This window comes from Gossypium hirsutum, chromosome D01 (assembly GCF_007990345.1).
Source record: "Gossypium hirsutum isolate 1008001.06 chromosome D01, Gossypium_hirsutum_v2.1, whole genome shotgun sequence".
NCBI classification, from domain to species: domain Eukaryota; kingdom Viridiplantae; phylum Streptophyta; class Magnoliopsida; order Malvales; family Malvaceae; genus Gossypium; species Gossypium hirsutum.
The window spans coordinates 25,585,112-25,608,836 of NC_053437.1; the positions used below are offsets into that span (position 1 = coordinate 25,585,112).

At 32.6% G+C, this 23,725-nt stretch overlaps 1 protein-coding gene across 2 annotated transcripts; it reads left to right on the forward strand.

Moving 5' to 3' along the window:
• The first annotated feature begins 461 nt into the window (after positions 1-461).
• On the forward strand, positions 462-5,970 carry LOC107920972 (protein BREAST CANCER SUSCEPTIBILITY 1 homolog). Of its 2 annotated transcripts, XM_041086455.1 has the most exons (15): positions 462-480; positions 613-693; positions 783-836; positions 952-1,022; positions 1,341-1,454; positions 1,640-2,079; positions 2,344-2,454; positions 2,573-3,583; positions 3,680-3,780; positions 3,878-4,064; positions 4,169-4,266; positions 4,363-4,489; positions 4,579-4,744; positions 4,945-5,063; positions 5,327-5,970. In XM_041086455.1, the coding sequence occupies exons 2-15, from the start codon at positions 638-640 to the stop codon at positions 5,675-5,677; spliced, it is 3,006 nt and encodes a 1,001-aa protein (XP_040942389.1). In that variant the 5' UTR covers positions 462-480; positions 613-637; the 3' UTR covers positions 5,678-5,970. The 2 variants fall into 2 exon arrangements, with proteins under 2 accessions (XP_040942389.1, XP_016706298.2); XM_016850809.2 differs by lacking the exon at positions 462-480 and having other exon boundaries at positions 495-693.
• Positions 5,971-23,725: the final 17,755 nt, after the last annotated feature.

Here is a 23,725-nt window from a genome sequence, read left to right on the forward strand (position 1 = left end):
AGACTGTACCTAGAGGGTAATATCAATTCGATTCAATCGGATTTTTTAGATTTTTTTTAACCGCCAATCATAATTTGATTTGGTTCAGTTCGATTCTTGATTTTTCTAAATGAATTTTTGGTTTTGAATTTTTAGACTTATTTTGACAAAATAATTTTTTTATGGCTTTTGAATATTATTTGATAAAATTTTAAGTTTTTTTCATAAATATTTCTAAAAGAATACTTTATTAAAAAAATTATTATTTTTACTATTTTAAATATAAAATATTTATTTTTATATTATAAAAAATTAAAATTAATTATATATTAAATAAAAGTAGAGTAATCACAATTTTAAAACTTTTATTAGATTCTATAAACCTTCCAACCAACTCGGTTGGGTTCATTTTCAATTATTGTTTGTGAGACCGGCAAAATTAAATAATACGGTAGGATTTGAGGAAATGAAAAGAATGAAAAAGGGCGGCCACGGCTATGGGTAAGAAAAATTTGGCGGGTTAAAGTTCGAATTTAAGATTTTGGGTTCAGCGCCTTCTAAAACAATCTTCATCCGTTCCTATTTCTAGTTTCTTCCGTCGCTTATTCTCTCTCTCTCTTTTCTCTCAAGAAGAAGAAAGGACAATTCATTCCCAAAAATGGGGGATCCAAGTCACCTCGAGAAAATGGGCAGGGAGCTGAAATGCCCCATTTGGTATTATTCTCTTCACCTCTTTCCTCTTTCTTTTAATTTGCTTTTCTTAATTTTAACTACTTTATTAAAGAAATTAAATTATGCTGCAGCTTGAGTCTTTTGAACTCTGCCGTTTCGCTCACTTGCAACCATGTCTTCTGCAAGTATGTTATATAGTCCTTTAATTCCTTCCACAGTTTCTTTTTATTTATTTTTGGATCTAATTTTCATCCACTACATTGCAATCCCTGATACCCAAAACTCTCTGTCACTTTTCAGTGTCTGTATTTTGAAATCAATGAAATCGGGTTCCGATTGTCCCGTCTGTAAAGTACCCTGCCGGCGTCGAGGTATGCTTCATTCTTGAGTTTCTGTCCTTTTAAATTGTTAACCTGTTCGTTGTTAGTGAGTTTAATCCTTCCATCTGTCTAAACCACAATTGGGGCCAGCAACATTACTTTGTTCATTCTTGGTTGTTCATTTTTGTGTTCTTTGCTACTGTATCAGACAATGTTGTTTCAATTGGTATTACATTTTAGTCATTTGCTTATATTCAACCATTGCTTTAATTTGTTGAAATAAGTGGCACATGACAATAACTAACAATCAAGCTTCAGTTTCTTGGCTGCTACGCTTTTCAACTTCTTTATTTAATGTTTATGCTGTAGAGGTTCGTCCAGCCCCTCACATGGATAACTTGGTTAGCATCTACAAAAGCATGGAAGTTGCTTCAGGTTTCAATATATTTGTCACTCAGGACGCGCCTCTGGACACTTCAGCAGGTAATATGCCCGGACTTTCATTTTCCACAAGATGTCATAAGATTTATGAACAAAAAAAGGACGTATAATAAGATTTACCCTTTTTTTTTCTTCGTAAAGGCATAATTGTAGACAGGGATATTCTATTTAACCTTATATGTAGTTTGAGTGCTTCCAGTCATCCTCCTTTTTTATGTTCATTACAGATTCTGGAAAGCGAGTTAAAAATGATCTCAATTGTTGTGAAAGAATGGATAATCAGGGAGCAAACAAAGGAAGAGGATCAAGGGAGGCTAAATCAACGGAAACTTCTGATCCCATTTCTGTGAAGCCTTCTTTTCCAACCAACAAAAGGGTTCAGGTGCCACAATATCCCCTTTCAGAAACATCCATGCTGCCTGAAAAGAATGGAGGTGGATTGATTGAAGTCACCGAGGATGAATCTAAAATGAGTTCAGATATTCTGAAGGAGAACAATCTAGGAGAAAAGGGGGAGCAAATACTTTCGCCCTTTTTCTGGTTGAGGGAGGAGGATGTAGAAAGGCCAAGTCAGCTTAGTGATGGGGATCAATGTTTGTACATAACACCACCTGGACTTCCTTCTTTCAGTGATATGAAGGATTCTGATGATGAAGGTTTTTCTAAGGTAAGTGTTCACTTGCTTATGGCATTGCCAGCTAAGTGCATTTCCTAAAATTTGCTAGCCAGTGTCCAAACAATTTTTATTAAACAATAGCATGTGAATCTTCCTTTTATTTATATACTAGTTTTTTGTTTAAGCTACAATTACATTTTACTTAGCTGCCTCTCGCTGCTCTCATGCCTTTTAATGGCAACTGAACTCTGCAAACAGACATGATTTTGTAATGGCCTGAAATTTTTTACTTATTTCTTTCATAAAATCATGTAGGAGGAGGTGCATGGAAACCGTGATCATCTGAATCTTTTTGATAGTGAAATGTTTGAATGGACACAGGGAGCTTGTTCCCCAGAACTTCTTTCAAGTCCTGATAAAATGCAGGTAAAAACAATCTCCTTTAAACCCCCCACCTAAAGCTATTTTGCACTTTTTTCTTTTCCAGGGAAATATTTCATCAGGTTTGGTCATTCTCATTTACTGTTATTTCAAACAAATGCAGGTTGCAGACACCTATGAACCTGCATCACAGGGTGCAAGTACAGCTGAGCCCTGTAATAATGGCACATGCATGATAACAGGACATGATGCTTCAGAGGAGATGCTGCCTAATATAGAATCTCTCAGAATCCAGTGTGTTAGTAGTAATAAGATCAGGAGTTGTAAATCCAAGGAGTTGGGTAAGAAACAGAGAAAGACTGCCCAAAAGAATATAGCTGACAGAACTAGCAGTCATATTTCTGGAGATCATGTCAATCTGGGAAAAGGGTCTGAAGATTTTAATAAAAAACAAAAAGATGACTGTAGTAGTTCTTCATATTTGGCTAAGACTAGGAAAAATTGTAAGGTGGCTGGTTTGGATCACCATGTAACTGAACCAATGGCATCACATTTTTCTGCCAAAGCTCCTAAACAGGAAGACACACCATTGGCTGCCATAGTGGGTATGGGGAAATGTGGTGATGAAAATGAGAATTTGAGGATGGTAAAACGTTGCAGGAAGATCACTGCCCAGTGCCAAAATAAATCTTGTTCAAAGTTGAAGAAACAAAAACTAAGTTTGGTTAAAGTTGATACCCCTAAAGAAGTTTTAACCGTTTGTGGGCAGGCAAATGAATATATGATTCAACAGAAGTCTTCTCTTCCCGTTCCCTTAGCTCATGAAAATGCTGCTGAGCAGTTCAGAAAAGGATTGAGTAAACATACTAGAGAAGTAAAGTTGGCTCCGACTTTGAAAAGTGAAAAAAACTCGGGTTGTAAGAAAAAGATTAAAGTTTATTTTAGTGATGACATGAAAAGCTGGTTGCCTGAAGACCAACAGCAGCAGGGAGGAAATGCTAACATTTCTCTAGAGAGAGTAAGTGAAAAGGTTCATGGGAGGACTACTGTTGGAAATTCAGAGAGCTCAATAGTAAAGAAGTTGCCTCTAGCTAATGGAGTGGCACTGCATAAATGTGAGACCATTACAATTAAAATACAATGTGCTTTCTGTCTTTCTATGGAAGAAACTGAGGTTAGAGCTTTAGCATTTCATACCAACTATTATATGACTAAAACAACCAATCTTTTCTATAAATTGCCCAAGCTTATTTTCTAAATAAAATTGCAGGCTTCTGGAGAGATGGTTCATTACTATGAAGGCAGTTCTGTTCCTCTAGATTACAATGGTGGCTCCAAGGTCATACATTCACACAAGAACTGTACTGAATGGTAAAAGAATTTATACTCTACAAATTTTATTTTGATTTAGACTTTGATTTTATAATCTTGGCATTGTTAATATATTATAGTGAAAATTTTTTTGCAGGGCCCCTAATGTTTATTTTGAAAATGACAAGGCAATCAACCTTGAGGCTGAACTCTCCAGAAGTCGAAAAATAAAATGCTCCTGTTGTGGACTCAAAGGTGCAGCGTTGGGCTGTTATGAAAAAAGTTGTCGGAAGAGTTTCCATGTTCCCTGTGCAAAACTAGTCTCACAATGCCGGTGGGATGTCGTAAGTATTGTACAGATCAAGCACCTTTCCGTTCTTGATGTGATTTTATTGAGAAGTTAAGACAGTTTCTTTTAACATGTATTTATTTTGGATCTCATCTATAGGATAACTTTGTAATTTTATGCCCTCTCCATGCCTCCTCTAAGTTGCCTAATGAAAAGTCAGAGTCCCAAGGAATCCGAAAAAGACGCAATTTAAGAGGGTATGCAGAACATTCATTCAGTTTATTTTAGTTTCCAGATGTACTTACCCAGTTCATGCTCATAAAAATTTCATTATATTCTTGCTTCTTTTACAGACAGTTGCTGATACACCACAATGAAATTCCTATAAATGATGAAGTTAGTGTGCAGAAGAAATGGAATACTTGTGAATCAGGCAACAAATTGGTTCTCTGTTGCTCAGGTCTCACAGTTGAGGAAAAGGTAAGTGAAACTGACTGTTATGCTTGTGCTTCTTTTTTTTTTTATTCACAGAAAGAAATCCTTAACATTTATCTAACTTTGAACTACAGGAAATCATGTCTGAATTTGAGAAATTAGCTGGTGTTACAGTGTTGAAGAGATGGGATTCAATTATTACCCATATCATTGCATCCACCGATGAAAATGGAGCATGCAAAAGAACCCTTAAAATTTTAATGGGTATCTTGGAGGGGAAGTGGATACTGAATATAAAGTGTTAGTGCTTTTTTCACGGAAAAAATTCTTGAATTTTAGTGTTTTAAGATTTTTATGAGCCTAGTATAACTGCTTAAATGCATGCGCCGATTATAGCTGCATCTTGTATTCTGAACTTCTGTAAAACATGTGCTATAGCTTGCATAAATGCATGTGCCAATTATTATTGCATCTAGTAATCTAAATTTCTGTTTGTGTAGGGGTCAAAGCTTGCATCAAAGCCATGAAACTTGTTGATGAGTTGAAATATGAAATAACTATTGATGTTCATGGAATCAGGGATGGTCCCCGACTTGGAAGGCTGAGACTCCAGAATAAGGTCTGTTCCTTTTGGTCTTGGTCTTCAAACTTTTATATTTTTGAAACCCTAGAATGTAGCTGTTACGATGCTCTTGATCTGTCCTAAACTATTATTTCAGTTCTTCATTATTTTGACTCTATTTCTAAAATATAAGATATAGATCAGGCTTCTCGGAAAACTCTTGAAAATGATGCTTGTATGTGTATTTAATATGATCATACTGGTTTATCTGATTTTGTTCTGATCGTTTTTGTTTTCACTGACAACAATGATCTTTGCAGCAACCAAAGCTTTTTGATGGGTGTAAGTTCTATATAATGGGGGATTTTGAACCTTTTTATAAGGGAGATCTACAGGATGTTTTAATCGCAGCAGGAGGTACCATTCTGCATAGAAAACCCATATCAGGTGACCCGGGAGCCCGATTATTGGGTTCCCCTGCATTTCCAATCTTCATAATTTATAGCGTCGAGTTGCCTGTCAAGTGTGATCCCAGCAAGAAGCACATGATTTTAAGCCGCAGGCAATTAAATGCGGAAGCTCTGGCAAGTTCAACTGGAGCCAAAGCAGTAAGCAATTCTTGGGTTTTGAGCTCCATATCTGCATGCAAATTGCTAAGTCTTGGCGAATAATGATACAGATTATAGAACGTTCCTTTCCTTGTATGTCTAAGCAGTTCTATAATTTGTATCTTATGTTTAAATATGGCTTCTTCCAACAATAGGTTTTATATTTTATCGATAGCTTTGACTGCAAGTATGATCACTTGTACCTGTTGGGCTACTTTACGCACCGACAGTTTACTCTTGTATTGTGTAAGACGCAGCAGGCAATTAAAGAAGCGGAATTGTTTTCTGCGCATCCAATACATGAACTTGAATTTTTTTTTTTCAATTTTGTATCTAAGTTTTTTTCTTTTTTTTAATTTGGTATTTGAATGACTTTTTTTAATTTGAGTAAGTTTTTTTTTTCAAATTGATTTTAAACTTTACATTTTTTCTTAATTTGAGTATCCAATGTTATATAAATTATATTAAAACAATATTGTTAGTTTTAATGTATGATTGATATGAAATTTAAAGACATGAATGATTATATTTATTTGGCGAATGTATTTTTGATGTCTTTTTATTACAGAGATTTGATCAAATTAGTCTCTATTGGATCAATTTAGTTTTTATATTGTTGAAAAGAAATAGATAAGATCAAATTGTAATTGAGGTAACATTTGTTATTTTAAAAACTACGATTTATTGTTTAATTGAGTTAATATTTTTAAATTTTTTATAGTTTTGTTTGAAGTTGAACTATAATCGAAAAAATAATTTAAAAGACAATTTTTATATGATAATGTTAATTTTGTTACAATTTGGATTTATTTGATTTTTTTATTAGTATAGAGATTAAATTGATTCATTTAATAATAGAGTGACTAATTTGATCAAGTCTTTATAATACAGGAACTTCTTAGGTATTTTAACCTATTTATTTGGAGTTTTTTTTGTTTTGTTAAACAATATTCTCAAATTTTACTTTTCATAAGAGTTGAGATTTCTTTTCATAGGAATGGTTCAAGAAAGGATGCATTTGTCATGTCTTAACAGAATTTGGCATCCATATAGGCCAACAAACGAGTACAAGCACCATCAAATGGCCTAATAATGCTACATATGGGTTTTTAGTCTACATGAGTCTATAATGCCTTGGAAGATTTTAGATATCTGTAAATTGGCTTGTCCACACTTGATCACCCTTCTTGTATAGCATTTAATGAGTAGTTGAGAGTTAGTAAGGAGTAGATCTCCATTGTACATAGTGGAACTTATAACTCAATCTCAACAGTTGATGTCCATGAGGCTTTGCCTATAAATAGAGGGACACCCTACCCTCATTTGCTCATAAGTCATTTGAGTAAACAGAGCTCCCATTCTTTTAAAGCTTTCTTGTTCTCTTTACCAAGTTTGTTAGGAACAATTTGATTCAACGAGCAAAGTGCTTACTCGAAAGCTTACTTAGGTATACTTGCGATCAACTTTTCAAGCCTAAGGTTACACGATTGCTTAGCTTAAGTTCTAAGCACGTGACAAGTGGTATTAGAGCCTAATCATTTCGAGGTGATCGAAGATGATGAGCTTCGACGTTGTTAACCAACATGGCAATCATGATGAGAATAATGTCGTCAACAAGGGGAAGAAGTGAGGTTTGTCGGCTATTTCAAAGGATTAGGGTCCTTGGAGAGTCGCATGGATAAGATGTCCTTAGCCATGTCCGAGTTTGTCACTCGAGTGGAAGACATCGAGGAGAAGGTTGAGGCACTCAAGACAAAATGTGAAGAACTCAAGAAGAAGCTCATGGATGCGGGCGAAAGGAGTTTGTCTGAGACCGTGAACGACTTTGTCTAACGGAATGAAATCTTTGAGGCCATTCTGTTGACATTTCAAAAAGAAATGGAAGAGATGTGCGGTGAACTCACAAAGTCCAAGATGACTATTGGGAGAGGTGTGCTTGCTATGGCACCAAAACGAGTTGAGGTGACGAAGCCCAAAGAGTTCCTACGCAAGAGGGATGCCAAGGATGATAATTTCCTTTGGGGCATTGAGCAATATTTCAAGGCTATCGACATCGATGACGATGCTACTAAGGCATGCATGACTTCTTTGTATTTGTTTGACATGCTTTTCTTCGGAGGAAATGTAGGAGCGAGGATTCAAAGCGAAACAAGAAAGTCGATATTGAGATGTGGGAGCAATTTCACAAGGAGTTTCGAAAAAATTTTATCCAAAAATGCCAATGCCGGGGTGAGGTCAAGATCTAAGGACTTACTTAACGTGAGGAAGTTCGTGAGTATGTTTGGGAATTTTTAGAGCTTATTTTGCGAATATCCAACCTTGGGGACGAGGAGGCCTTGTTTAGCTTTATGGATAGGCTCAAGCCTTAGGTAAAGCTAGAGCTGCAAAGGAAAGGGCATCCAAGACTAGACTCAAGCTATGTTCGTTGCAGAGTCATTTCTTAAGTTCAAGAAGCAAGACAAAGTCGAGCCCTCCAAGCCTAAAAACAAGGGAAAAGGTGGGGGAGAGAAGGACCGACCATTCAGAAAAGGAAACGAGAAGCCACCATCCGAAAAGTGGAAGTCCTCCAAGGATAAGGACAAGAAGAAAGAATGGGGGTCGATAACATACTTCCTTTGCGAGGGGCCACATAGAGCCTAAGATTGCTCGACTAAAGCCAAAATTTTGGAAATCATTAAGGAGGTCAAAGAGTCGGTAAAAGAGACACTCAAGCTTGGTGATTTGCCATAAATTGATATGGAAAATTAAGTCTTTTTTAACACTTAATGAGCTGGTACTTAAGCAATTTAGGGCTTTATTTCATGTTTTTTTTAGTATTTATTATATTTTTACTTTAGTATTTAGTTTTATGCGTTTTTAGTATGTTTTGGGACCAAAATGGGAAAACTTGCCTTTTGGAGCTTAACAGTTAAATTTGAGCTTGTGCAAGAGGTGACTAAAGCAAAAACCTGAAAAAATCTTCTTGTTGTCTTTTAGGTGGCGACACTAGACTCTTGGTGTCGTGGCAACAAAGCTTTTTGTCACCTTGGCAACTTGAAATTTCAACAATGAAACATTAAAGGTAAACTGGTGACAGAGACGGGACATTAAATGGTGGGAGTCATGACATCGACCTTCATGGTTGCGACATTAAGATCGTAAGGTCGTGACATTGAGGGCAATCACCATGGTTAAGGAATCCTAGCCATCTAAGGGGCCAAAGTTGCGACATCGAATCTGCTAAACATACCTAGGAGTAAGTTGTTGGCAAGGTCGCGACACCAATGCCTAAGTTTCGTGACATCGAGGCTCAATGAGGTAATTGATGCAAGGGCATTTCTCAGCCAAAACAAGCCAAACCAATTGTTACGTAGGGGCAATTTTGTCCATTTTAGGTTAAGCTTGTTAGAACTATATAAGTTAGGGGTGAGCGTTCGATTGAATCGAGTGAAAAAATTTCAAGTTATTCGAGTTGACGAGTCCTACTTTATCATCCTAACTCGATTTCAAATTTTTTCGAATCGATTCGAGTGAAATGAAATTTGAGTTGAGTCGGATCGAGTGAAATTGTTCAAGTTAAATTAAAAAAAATTAAACATGTCAATTTAAAATCTTGTTACAATATAACTAATTCCATGTTAAAACACATAAATTTGAAACCATATATATTTGAAAAATTTTTCAAAGCAAAATAATAAAAAATACTTTAGTATGATAAACTTGAATAATTAATTAACTTATTTAGGTCTCCAAAATTATTACCCTATAAAATTTTTAATTTTTTAACTTTCTTTATATATATTTTTTAGAATTTTTAGAATTTTTTTTATAATATTTTAAAAAATATAAATTCTAAAATTTTTATAAATATTTTGAAATTTAAAAATTATTTTGAAGTTTTTAAAACTATTTTGAATTATTTTGTAATTTTTGTTGAGAGAGACCAATTTTCTCATTTTCAAACTTGATAGGGACCAAAAAGGTATTTGTACCAATCTGTTATTCAAATTATTTGAGTTATTTGAATTGTAAAATTTAACTCAAAAATCAAATTACTTATTCGAGTTGGCTTGAATAATTCGAATAAATCGATTCAATTAACTCAAAATTTGAATCTTTTTTTGATTTTTTTTGAATCGAATCGAGTTTTGCACACTCCTAGTATAAGCTACTTTTAAAACATGCTTAAAGAGAGTTTTTCATTAGGTTGATTTTAGACTAGTGGTTGCTACACATTTAGGATATTTTCTTTGCAATTTTCATCTTTTTCCCCTAAGGTATAGGGACCTTTGATCTGTCGTATTTCTATACATCAGATTAAGTTCTTTTGACACTTAAAAAAGCTTGTTCTCATGTGTTTTATGAAGCTTTTTGTTGCTTTTCATTACTTATTAAATTTTATGTTAGAAGTTAGTTTTATTGTGTTTCTCCTACATTTGATACCTAAATTGACAAAATTATGTCATTGGAAGTTTAATGATTGATTTGAGCTTGTGTAGAGAGGTGATTGAGGTCGAACATCAAAAAGGAGTTCTACTGTGGCTGAGGTCATGACACAAAACCTTCTACCACATTGGGGAAGTTGAAATTCACTAAAACTCAACCTGGAGTAGCTTGTTGTGGAGGTCACAACACTGAGTATAAGTGTCATGACACTGAGCCTTAGAGTTGTGGTTCCAAGCCCTCGAGGTTGCGGCTCTAAGCCAAACCTTGAAGTGGAGGGAATTGTCACATCCCAAAAATCGGGTTAGAAGAAATTAAGATAGTGAAACCAAGAGTGGTCACATCCTATTTTTTAAGTTAAGATACTGAAGATTATGCAAAGTGAGTATTTTGGTTCAGTGGATAGGTGGTGAGCTTGTGTGTGTGTGAGGTTTTGGGTTCAAACCCTTCCCTTGTGATTTTATTATTTTTTTATTCAATCCCTAGCTTTGGACATTTGCCTTAAGTTTAATTTTCGCTCAATTGATGACAGAATGAGCCTGTTGGTTTTGCGGTAAGGTGTCAACTTACCTTCTAGTCTTGTGTTTGAATCCTTGCTTATGCAAAGTAGGAATTATTTTTTGTTTTAAACTCTAGGGAAAAATCTGATAAGAATAATTAGTTAGATTTGGTGGGAGTTAGTAGGGATATGGGTGGTTTTAAAAAAATATATATTATTAACAATTTTATTTCCCCTAAAATTACCCCTCCCAGTCGTCCATGTTTTTCCACTTTTCCCAAAATCCCCATTCTATTTTTCACGTTTATTTCTTTTCTCATCATCTTCTCCTCTTTCCTTCTTCTTTTCTTTTCCTTCGATTATTCTTGTGATTTTCTTTTGTTCTTCTTGGTTCATTTCTTGTTCGCTACCATTTGATTGTCATAGGCCTACGTGGAAAGGTTGTTGCGATTTTAATTTAATCAATAGTGTAAGTTTTGACCATTATTTTTCTGCTATTTCTAGTTGTATTTTGTTTATTGTTCAAGATTAAGTTTGAGTTTTAGCCATTCTATTCTATGATTAAATGTTTCCATGATTGTTGGTTAGGCGAGGGTTTGGAAGATCGAGTTTCTCTAGTAGGGTAGTGCTCATTTAGACGTTGCTTTAGAGTGGTAAGTGCACGAATCGCATATTAAGGATTGAAATTTTGACGTTATAATACGTTTTTGGTCAAGGTTTTTGATGTTTAATCGAAGTGAGTTTAATTAATATTTGTAGGTTTTTGATTTCTGGTGGTGTGGTTTATCAAATCAGTAATCAGGGGTGTGGTTCTAACTTGAAACGACGTTAGAAACTCGAGAAAACTTGAAAATAAATATTATTTTTTGAAAATATTTTGCATCACGTGGCCGTGTGGCAAACTGTGTGAGCCACACGACCGTGTGCCAGACTATGTGGACCACACAGGTGTGTTACACCTTGTCCCAAGCCGTGCGAGCCACATAGGCTTGTGGGCCCATTTTCTAGAAAATTTCACTTAGGCCCGTTATATTCTAAAATTTGTAATTAGACCTTCCATGGGTTCCATTAGGCTTAAATATGATTTTAAAATATGAAATATGATATTTTGAAAATGTACGTGATAGGGATAAGGTATGTATTACAATTGCAAGTGTGTGTAAAATGTGAAATTCGTATATGATCTGTAATCTGATAAGTCTGTTAGTATGTTCTAATGTGAAAAGCATGTATGACGTATGTGCATATGATGTCTGTTAGTATTGGCATGAGTATTGGGGTAGGATATGATATGTGATGGAGAAAATGTGATTCTGGCAGTATTTATGCATCTTCTGGAGGTGTATTTGCAATATCAGTCATGGCAGCTTGACTGCAATTATAGTGGCTTGACCACATATATTTGATTTTGGCAGCCTACTGTAATATTTCTGTTTGGCATCTCAGCTGCACTTATATGTGTAGCATACCACTATGACCCGGTGTGATTGGATGGATGGACTATTGTAGTCCTAATTGGTGTGATTGGTTAAACGAAGTTGGTGTATAGCGGATAGGGGTAGGATTTGTGTCTGCATTTGTTCCGGTCTATCATGACATTCTAGTATGATATATGTGTTTATGAAAATATGATATTCTGATCCGAAATATGTTCAAGAAATATGACATTATGATTTGATATATGTTTCTAGTAATACAACATTATGATATGATATGATATTTGTACATTATAAGTAAAATTTTGTGATGACATTTACACATGAGCTTGTTAAATAAAATTTTGCTTGTGGGCTGAGTCACACATTGGGCTTCTAGCTCATTCATTTGTTTAATACGTTTCAGGGTTAACTTCCGATTTAAGACTGGACGACATGCGAGAGCTTGGACAGGTTTTACGCTTAAGTTGGTTTGGTTATTTTTAATTAATTAAGTTTTTTTTCAGACTTTTGATTTTTGGACTAAGTTTTTTGTTTCAGTTTTGTTTTGGGTTTATGTTATGTTCATCGGCTTTTGGTATTTTAACGTTAGACAACAAAATCGTATGATTTACCAAATTGAAATTTTGATTTTCAAAATTAAAACTCGAGAAAAATTTTGCTGTGAAGATTAAGTAATCACTTAAGTGTTTTCTGTAAATAAATATGTGGTTTTAATGAATGTTTGTTTTTGTACTAGAAATGATCTTTCAACGTTGTACTTTCAAAGCACACGACATGAATTTGAATTTTGGGTTTTAAATAAGTGTTTTCGGATTTTTTTTTCTAAACATGTATGAGAGTTTTGTAAACATTTTATGCTTTCGAAACATGGACTAAGTTTGGTTAAAACAAATGCTTTGAACAAGTTGATGTAATTCCTCAATATTCGATCGTAACTTCTAGGTTGGTGGGGTTTTACAGGAACCCAGTAGCCTGTTGTCAAGGTCGCAACACCAGTAAGGCTATGTCACAACACCAAGTGCCCCCAAGACAAGCTACTGCCCACTGCCATGGGTGCTGCAACACCAAAGCATGAGTGTCGCGGGATTGAAGTCTGACGAGCAAAAAAAATTGCAGGGGCAATTTTGTGTCAAAATAAGCTTAAATAACTTTTCATTTAAAGGCATAATTGTCAATGTTAGGTTTAATGTTAGTAGACTATAAATACTACTTTATAAGTTTTTGGGAGTAGATTTTGGAGGGTAACCATTTTTCTTTACTTTCCATTGGGTAACCATTTTTATATTAGTTTTCTTTTCTTCTTATTTTAGATTAGGTTTTTCCTTTCTTTTTAGAATAAATTTTTATTTTTTGTCATTTTATTTCTTCTTTCTTGTTAAAGACTTTTGTAAATGGAGATGGATTAAGCTTTTAGGTGACATTGGTTCCACATCTAAATGAGCATTTCTTACCCTTACCTTTAAATTGTGCATATTTAAATGTTTACATTGTGTTGACATTGCTTGTTGGTTAATGATGAATTGATTGTTAGATTAAGTTAATGTCTATACTCGATTTTTGGTTATTCTTTTATATCAAAATGATTCATACACTAGAATTGACGCCTCTTGAGGAAGATTTAGATAAACGAGATTGAAAGGAGAGTTTATCATAGATAGTTTGATATAACTATTTCGAATAATGAGATTGAGAGGAGAGCTTAGGTGGTATCTTTTAGTCTAGGATGGGACCAAAAGGAGATTCCTAGCTAAGAGTGGCAAACAATATAATTAGTATAGGTTTATTAGTTTAGTTAGCAATTAACGAATCAATCTACCATTGTTTTAATCATTTACATTGTCTAAAATAATAGGAAGAAAGTTCAGCTTAGTTTGTTTAATTCATAATTAAAATTTAGTTTATAAACAATTTATATTTGAAGTTGCACTAATAATTTCTGACTTGATAGATTAGTAATTGCTTAACTTGTAATTAACTTGATAAACACATTAACCAATATGACAATCCTATAACAACCCATTTTTCAATGGTGCCAAAAACAATGGTTTCGGAACCCCTTTTTTCGATGATCGAGTCAGTAAATATTATTGTTTAATATTTATGAGTCTATCATAGTGTTATATTGATTTTTGGTCTGATAATTTTATTGAACAGTTAGTAATTAAGGTATAAGGACTAAATCATAAAAACTGTAAAAGTTGATCGCTATTGAATTTTATTAGCTAAATGACTTAAAGAGAAATTGCTCAAGGGTTTAGGTGGAAATTAGGCCATATTTAATTGAGTTGGACGGTTGGTGCTTGTTTTCTAATTAATTATATGTTAAATAAAGTTAATAATAAAGTAAACTATGTTAAAACATAAAAAAGATAAAGATATATTCTTCCATTTTTCTTTCCCCACCATTTTTTCATAAGAAGAGAGAATAAAGAAGCCAATTTTTGAAGCTTAAGGTTTGAACCTTGCATGTAAGTGATTTCAAAGCTTGTTTTTCGTAAATTTTATGTTTTTGAGGTCTTAGGAGCTTGATTTAGCTAGCCCAAGTACTAAATCGTAAAACTATTAAATTTTTGAAATGTCACCATTGATGTTTTTTTTTATGCTTTTGGTGTTAATATGTTAGCTTATAAGCTTAGAAATGAAAATGGGACTAAATTGTAAAGTTTAAATGGTTGTTTTGAGTATAGGGACTAAAATGAAAAAGAATTGGAAATTGATGTGAAATTTATATAATTATAGATATTAGAGGGATGTGGACTGATGTGATTGAAATTATATTAAAAACCGAGGCTTAAATGTGAAAGATATGATTGTTTTAGTTTTAGGGACTAAATCGAATGAAATGTGAAACATTGGGGAATTTGTGAAAAGTGAGATTAATATGACATATACATGGAATGAGATAGTATAAGTGATTAGAAATGATAAATTGAAATGAACCACTTAATAGATCAATATTTGAATCAACTGATAAATAATCGAGGAAAAGGGAAAATTACAGATTAATCATCGACACATCGCCTACTATAATTTTTTCCAGGTAAGTTCATATGGTATAGTTCTATATGCAAATGTAATGTATGTGTTTGAATTGTAAATTTATGTTGTGTGAATATATTTTAAATTGTATACGAATTGGGATAATAATGTGAGAAAATGACTAAATTGTAAAGAAAGGAATTAATGTGTTAAATGTGATCAAATGAAAATAAGAAATGGTAGGATACAATTGGCATGCCAATAGGGTTATTTGTGCACTATATGGGATATGGTATGTGATGATACTAATGTACAAAAAATTCACTATTTGTACTGGAATCCAACATCTGTTGCGAATTATCAAGCTTTGTCTTTATAGAGACCATTGTTACTGGTTGTCTTTATGGAGACCTTGGTGCATTCTGGAGGGATGTAATTGTAGGAAAAACAGGGTTGGAAAATGCAGCAGAAAATAAGTTTAAGAGAAAAACCAAAGTTTTAATTTTTTTTTTCTAAAAATAAGAACTTGGTTGTGATAACTAAAGTAATAAATACTTAATCAAAATTGTACCTTTTCAAGTCATCTAGGATGAATGCTTCGACTGAGTAGTATTCTCCGCTATCCCTAAGTTCATCTTTTCCGAGTGTGGGCTCGCTTCAAATCAAAAAAATTTTCACAAAATTACCAGTGGGGCAATTTTGGAATTTCTCTAAACTTCTAGGACAAGTTGTAAATAAAAAATATCTCTAGAAATCTTCTGAAATAATTTTTTCAGAGAATTTTTTCTCTACAACTTTCTCTTGAATTCAAGTTTATGAAAAATAATGACCCACGACTCTCTTTATATAAGGAGAGTTTAGAGAGTTCAACTATGATCAAACTTAATCACTTTAATATTAAATTAATATTAAATCTATTAAATTAATAGAATATTCATCTACAAGATAAATATTAAATTAAATTTAATATTAAATTTATTAAAATAATATTATTTTTGGAATAGTTAATCTGAAATCAAATTATCCGATAGAGTCCCAGCAGGAGTGTGATTCTTCCACTACTCAATCGCTAAAAAACCACAACCGTCGACCACCGGAATTCCAATGTTGCAGCTGTCAGCACCACTATGCCCGGTGGTGTAGGCGTGACACCCTCACGACACCCTAAGCCAGTTCAGCTGCTATTGATTCGGTTTGGGCCAGTGACGACCCGACCAGTCTTGTCTAGCCATTGGTTGGATAGTTGACATGGTTTCACATACTAGGCCCAGTTCGACTAGTTTTGGATCTCGGTATCAATTTTTGGTTCTCGATTTCAACTTTCAATCTCAATTCCAAATTTCAAGTCCAATTACCCTTTGGACCAATTGTTTGACTTGAAAAATAATTTCTAAAGTATCATATTTATTTTAATTAATTTTATTAATTTAATTTTGCTTGATCAAAATTAATTTTCCCAAAAATCACTGAGATTTTCCAAAATTAATTTTTCAAGAAAACTTTTTAATCAAATTCTCTAGTTTAACAATTCTCACTACCGTCTAATTTAATTAAATATCGAATAAATCAATTAAATTAAATTATTTCTAAAGTCGTAGAATTTCCTTTTGATTCAAATGTAGTTCGGTCGAGCTTTTGTTGAGTTAGCAGAGGGACCAATCAAACATATACAATTAGGCTCTAGTAATTGTAATTATGTCTAGAAGCATCGTTCCGATAATTTACAATTTACTTAATCATGGAGTCAGTCCATAAAAAGTACCATGATTGAAAACTCATTATTGTATACTCTTTAGGAAAGAAATTCATCCAACAACTTTGTCCAATGACCTCGTCATGTGTTTGTTCCCCTCATATAATATCCTTGATTCCTTTGAGTTAAAGCTGTCCACTCAACACAATCTTATTTATCTCATTGTCACCATTATGTCTTTTTAATGATTAATATGATCACTGTCAAAAAATGATTGTAACAACCCTCATCCATCTCCGTTGCCAGATTAGGGTTACGGGATGCTGCAGTAAGTAACAAAATAGAATCATACTATTTCATTTCAAAATTTCTTTAAACAATCATTAATCATCAATCATTCATTCAAAACATGTTATTCATACTAAATCGAGATTAAATCGAGCTTATTAAAGCTCTAAAAACAATTAAAACTAAGAAGGGACTAATTTGAAACATTTTAGAAAAATAAGGTAAAAATACAAAAGAGGGGTCACTCGGTCATGTCGCCAGCCGTGTAACTAACTGTGGTCATGTGGACCTAATTGTAAAACATTGAAAACATTCATACGGTCGTGTGGTTGGACCATGTAAGAGACTAAGATAGTGTCAATAATCCTGTATCTAATTTAGCAGTGGCACACGACCGTGTCAACCAACCGTATGTGACACACAGCCGTGTGGCAGACCGTGTAACATCAAAATGGCTATTTTTCAAATTATGCAATCCAAACCTTTAGAAATTACCAAAACACAAGTTTAGGTGCATTTTATCCTGCCTAAATCACTTCATAAACTCAATTCAAAACATGATATAATAAATCCTAGTAGTGCCTAACCAATATGCCATTATGACACTATCACGTCCAAACATTAAACATGCAACTTAACCATTCATACAAGCATAAATAAGCATCATTGTTGTAGCAGCCCGAATTTAGGGCTAGCCGGAATAGTGGTTTCGAGACCACAAATTCAGCGAGAAAAAAATATTTTCATGATATTTTTATGGTCTACGATTTCACAAAATGATTTCATGAAAATTTCGTTCAAAAATTTTGACGTTTGGGCACTCAATTTAGTCAAAAGGACTAAATTGTAAAAAGTGAAAAAGTTGTGTTCTATATATTAGAGGTGTCCAATTGTTATGAAATTTTAAATTGGAGGTTTTATATGGTAATTAGACCATTGGTTAAGTTGGTGGACAAAAATGGATATGGTTCGGCATGTTTCTAAAGTTTTTTATTAAGGGCATTTTGGTCATTTAGTTATTAAAATGAATTAAAAACAAAATTAAAAGCCACTTTTTGTCCATCTTCAACCCCTAGGCCGAAAATTGCATGGAGAAACCATGGCTAGGGTTTTTCAAGCTTCCAAGCTCGATTGTAAGGCCGTTCTATCCCCGTTTTTAATGATTTTTACGTTTTTGAAATCCTCGTAACAAGATTTACCTATTTTTACCATTGTTTTGAACTAGGGTTTGTGTTTGAAAATTTACCCATGAATGATATGCATGTATTTTGAAGTTTTATGGAAGAATATGAATGTTTGGAGTGTGATAAACGATTTGTACAAAGTAATTTTCGATGAAAATGCCTAAAATGATTAATTTGTAAAAGTTATAAAATTTGTCACAAGTGTGTGAATAGGTGAGTATTGTGGACTGCTATAGTTATAAAAATGGTTCAGCTAGGCCTAAAATGAAAGGAAATTGAATAAAAATTATTTTACGAGCCTAGGGGCAAAATTGTAATTTTGTGAAACTTTAGGGGTAAAAATGTAATTTTTCCAAAGTATGATTTTTGGACTGGAATGAATAGTGTGAAGGTTATATAAGTTAAATGTATTGTTATAAATCAAGAAAGACGAGAAATTGAAATTGATCGATAAAAAGAAAAGTGAGAAAAAGTGAAAAATTCCCGAATGAACCTTTGGAATAAAAAGGGATACGAATGAAGTGACAGAAATGATCACATGTGTGGCACGGATTGTGTGTAGGCCACTATGTAAAAGTGAAAGTGATGGTCACGTGTGTAGTACTATGTGCAGGCTACTACGTGTACCGGAATGATAGGTCGCATGTGTAGTACTATGTGCAGGCTACTATGCGTACCGGATAGTTTCGATCACGTGTGTAGTACTATGTGCAGGATACTACGTGTATCGGATGGTAATGGTCACATGTGTAGTACTATGTGCAAGCTACTATGTGAACTGAACATCATTGATTAGTTAGGTGGTTGCTATGTGCTGATTCCACCGGACATCATTGATAATAAGGTGGTTGCTATGTGCTGAATCCACCGAGTATATGTTATTATTCTAAAGTGTTCATTGGAAAATTGACTAAGTGTAATTGAATAATGAATATAGGTGTGGAATTGAATTGAATATCGACTTAGAAATGGAAAAGTGTATTTTTAATTGAATTGTGATTGAAAGTGAAAAAGTGAAATTATGAAAGAGTACATTTAGCAATAAAACAGTTTAGACAACAACAGTTGTGTGACTTTGAAAAACCACCAAAAATGGTGGAGATTGAATTAGAGTTTGAATAATATATGGAATTGAAGCTGAATGAGTCTATTTTCACGTAAAAGAAACAGATCAAGAAAAATAGTTATATATTTTGAGATATTTGAAGTTTAGTTAGACAGAGTCAGAATGAGTTTAGAATCCCCTGTTCTGAATTTGGAAAATTGTAAAAAATTGTAAAAAAATAATTATGAGATAAAGTTTATATGTTTAGAATCCTGATTGAATCTATTTTCAAGAGAAACAAATAGAAACAATATCTGAATTCTGTACAACGAGATAATTAATTTTTAGTGAAACAAGGGAAACTTTAAAGAATAAAATGTACTATTTGGCTAAACAAAAAATTCTGAAAAGTTTATGGTAAGAGGATATGTGAATCTAGTTTTAGGAAAATTTACAGATCTTAATTTAGAGTTTTCTGTAGCTCTGGGTAAAAATAATTTAGTGACTCTGACTCGAATAGATAGCTTTGAATATACATGTGAGTGAATAGTGAAATTGTAGTTAATGTTGTTCAAGTGTGTTATACACATTAAGGATGTGGAATGGAGAGAAGGAGGAGGAAAATTGGAATAACATATGAATTATTTGTGTATAATTGGCCATATGCTCGATTATAATCGATAAACGATTAAAAAGAAATGATGTTTATAATTGTGCATTATTAGTTATAGTTAAAGTTCATGTGAGAAAATAAAGTTTCATAGTATGTGTATATGGTATACTTGGTATATGATTTGGTATGTAGCAATTTCAGAAATGGTTTATGAATTAACTCATGTTGATAAGTTTGATACATAAATGAATGTGGTGCTTATCCATGCTTATAATGCTTATACTATATGTTTATTTGGCTAGCATGTTTGGTGTGTATGCTTAGGTTTGGCCAAGTTGTGGCTGGATTACACCACATTAAATTTATAAAATTATGCATTGAGATGGTAAATGTCTAGATGAAAATATGCTTGTGATTATAAAAGGGTGGTAAGGTTTAAAGTTTGTAATCTTTATTAAAATGGTTTATCATGTGGTTAGTCTTCAAAAATGCTAGCTTGCGACTACGGTTTAGTGTAATGTTGATATATTGTGTGATATGCATAGGAAACAAGAGTGGAAAGGAAATGAAATACTAGGTTCATTCTTGAAGTGTAAAATGATGCAAAAAGGGGACTTTAAGTTAAACGATAAATATGTATTAGTATTGAACTTAATGAAATTGAATTGTACGTGAATTAAATGGAAATTGCAAATGATATGATTTGAATTAAATGAATTATTGTGGTATTGAAATGTATATTGGATTGAGAAATTGAATCGTGAAAATGAGAATCGTGAATTAAATGAAATGGAAATGAAGTATTGAATTCATGAGTATGTATTGGGTCTTAGAAGCCCTATTTGTTACAAATATAGTATTTTGAAGTTATAACGTGAAGATTTATAAAAGCATGTTAAAATTTTGAAGAGTTTAAATTTGAATGAAATTTTATAACTTGGTTTATCATGTTTATAAGTGTATGTGTTTTGATAATGCCTCGTACCCTATTCCGGCATTGAATACGGGTAAGGGGTGTTACAATGTGACATCGCCAGATTCGGTCATAACGTTTAGACCGGATTTGGGGTGTTACAATTGTGCATTTTACCATAAATACCTATCAAATCTTACCTTTCTATCAACAAAAAATATGTTTTAATACAAACCAATATTGACCATATAAGTCTCATGCAAAAAATTAAACATATAACATGCAAAGTTCATCTAAACCTGAATTTTAATTCATCCATTCATGATTCAAGGAATATCATATGACTGACTAATAAGCAACCATTCATCAAAACATTACCAGTTCATAATCTTTTTCATGATTCAAGGATAAGCACACATCCAAAGGCATGTTTAAACCATTCATTCCATCAAGCATGCTAAATAACCTTGAATAACACATTACATATAGACCATATAAATCACATTACAACATTTACCACATAATCCCAAAATAATCTATATACATGAAATATATCCATTCAAATCATAAAACACAATCAATAACCAAAGTGCCAATATTCAAGATTTACCAAAAACAAAGCGCCTATATACATGCCACAAAACCAAGTTTTAAATGATAAAAAATACTACTGGAACAATACTAGGATAGTGTGAAATTTAGATGATCTGCTTGACATGGTCCACAAGTTGGCAATCTACAAGGAAAGAGAAAAACAAACGAGGTAAACATATACAATGCTTAGTTAGTTCATATGTATTAAACCAAGTAAATTAACTCAGGTTATAAATATACACTACATGATACTTAGCTTGATGAAGTTTGTCTATCATGGCAAATCAAATATCAAAAGGTAAGTTCAACATTTATCATATTATATTGTAACTCAATCACATAACATTTTAGTTTACTTATTCAACATTTCATTAGCATTCACAAAACAAATAATCATTTGATTAATTCACTATCTTAATCATATCATACAATCTTCTTACTTGCAATATAATCCATTTCAGATGAATGCCAAACATTATTTTCATTTCATAATTTGAATTTCTCAATCCAATTAATATTAAACCATATGAACTTTATTCTCGTATCATATCAATTCATCTTTATACCATAGATATTAAATGTCAATCACTACTTTGTTTCATAGTACGAATTTTGAATCACTTTCATCGATTTGTCACGTTTTCACATTGGCCCTATGGGCTTGTATAACCAATTCTCAATATATATATCATCCGATCATCACATAAACTCAATCTGGATATCATTTATTCCATTTACATTATACATGACAGATACATGGATCCAACCAACACACTAATTTGGCACATAGTGCTTGTTAGATAAATTCGAAAATAATAAGTCGTGCCCTAAACTGGTTGGTAAAATTGAAAAATAGATGTGCCTAGCTTTGGTCAGTATAACCGGCAAATGGGGTGTCTAGCACTCCTCGACACATAGTCAAATAACCTTGAACTCTTCCTATCCTATGGCATTCCAACTATATCCGACTTTGCCCGAATAGTTAACAGGGTAACAGTTTCTCAATTTCATTACATAATTTCATCAACCAAACAATCAATTTTCAAATATAATAGCATATCACATAACCATACTAATTCAATTTCTCGTTTACAACATTATATCATACTTTCACATATATTCAATTCGGTCCTTATCACTATCAACCTGTCTGAATCAAATAAATTCCGCTCATTTCATCACATCATCACATAACATATCCTGTTTTAGTCCAATTTAAGGTTAATTTCATAATTATTTCAATTTGCAATTCATCGTATTCAATTTAATCCTCTATCTCACCTTTTTGTTCCGAATCATAAAAATTAAAATTTTAATTAAACATAATTACAATTATAATTCTAAATACATAACAATTTAACACAAACATATTGTACGAACTTACCTAGTCTAGACAACAAACAAACAACTCTCTAAGGACTAGTTAGCAAAATTTTCTTTTTTCTTGATTATTTTCAATTTGGTCCAATTTTTTTTATCTATTCAATAATACAATTCTATTTATCAATTCAAAACATTCTATATCATCCTATTATAAGTATATATGTTTAATTTTATTATTCAAACACCCCTAAACTTTTGTATTTTATTCAATTTAGTCCCTAAAATTGAACTTATTATATCTTCAGAATTTGAACTCCAAATTTTAAACCCACTTCAATTACATCCATATACAGCCTCTTATTATTACAATTTATAAAAATTTCATACCAATTTCAAGATATTCACAATTTTGTCCTTAACCCAATACTAACAAAATCCACTTAACAAATTAATCTTATTTCATTTCTAAGCTTCAAAATATACTATAAACATTCAAAAACTTCAATTAACATCAATGAAAACTTTAAAAATCTTTAACAGTTTTGAAAACGGAGATACAAATTAACTGGACTTAATTGCAATGATCTCAAAAACATAAAAATTACTAAAAAAGGGTTTTAGAGGGCTTACCATGCAATGACCGAATATCTTGAAGCAAAAAAATGGTTTCATGGCTTTCTTTTGATGGTTTCAATTGAGAATAAGATATAAAAAGATGGTGATTTCTTTTTTATTTCTTTTACTGTTAATATATATTATAATATTTCTTTAATAATTCCTTCAACAAATTGCCCACTTTATGTTTAATGGTCTAGTTGGAATTTAACAACATTGGTTTACTTAACTTTTGAGAAATTATAATCTATAGCAATTAAAATTTTACCTCTTTTACGATTTAGTCTTTTTACCTTAATTAATCATCTAATCACTAAAATTTTTGGACCAAACTTCAATTCACCTATATAACAACTCCGTAAATATTTAATAAAAATATTCACAGGCTCAGTTTACAGAAACGAGGTCTCGATACCTCATTTTCCAAAACCACTTGACTTTCGATTGCACCACTTGTACATTGACTAGTTAATCGATTAATAAAATCTATGAAATCACGATTCA

What these genes read in the sequence shown, in the direction of transcription:
- LOC107920972 (XM_041086455.1), top strand. Translation starts at nt 638, where the DNA reads ATGGGGGATCCAAGTCACCTCGAGAAAATGGGCAGGGAGCTGAAATGC. An exon ending in CACAAGAACTGTACTGAATG is followed by an intron (nt 3,781 to 3,877) that starts GTAAAAGAATTT and finishes ATTTTTTTGCAG; the next exon opens with GGCCCCTAATGTTTATTTTG. An exon ending in AAAAGACGCAATTTAAGAGG is followed by an intron (nt 4,267 to 4,362) that starts GTATGCAGAACA and finishes CTTCTTTTACAG; the next exon opens with ACAGTTGCTGATACACCACA.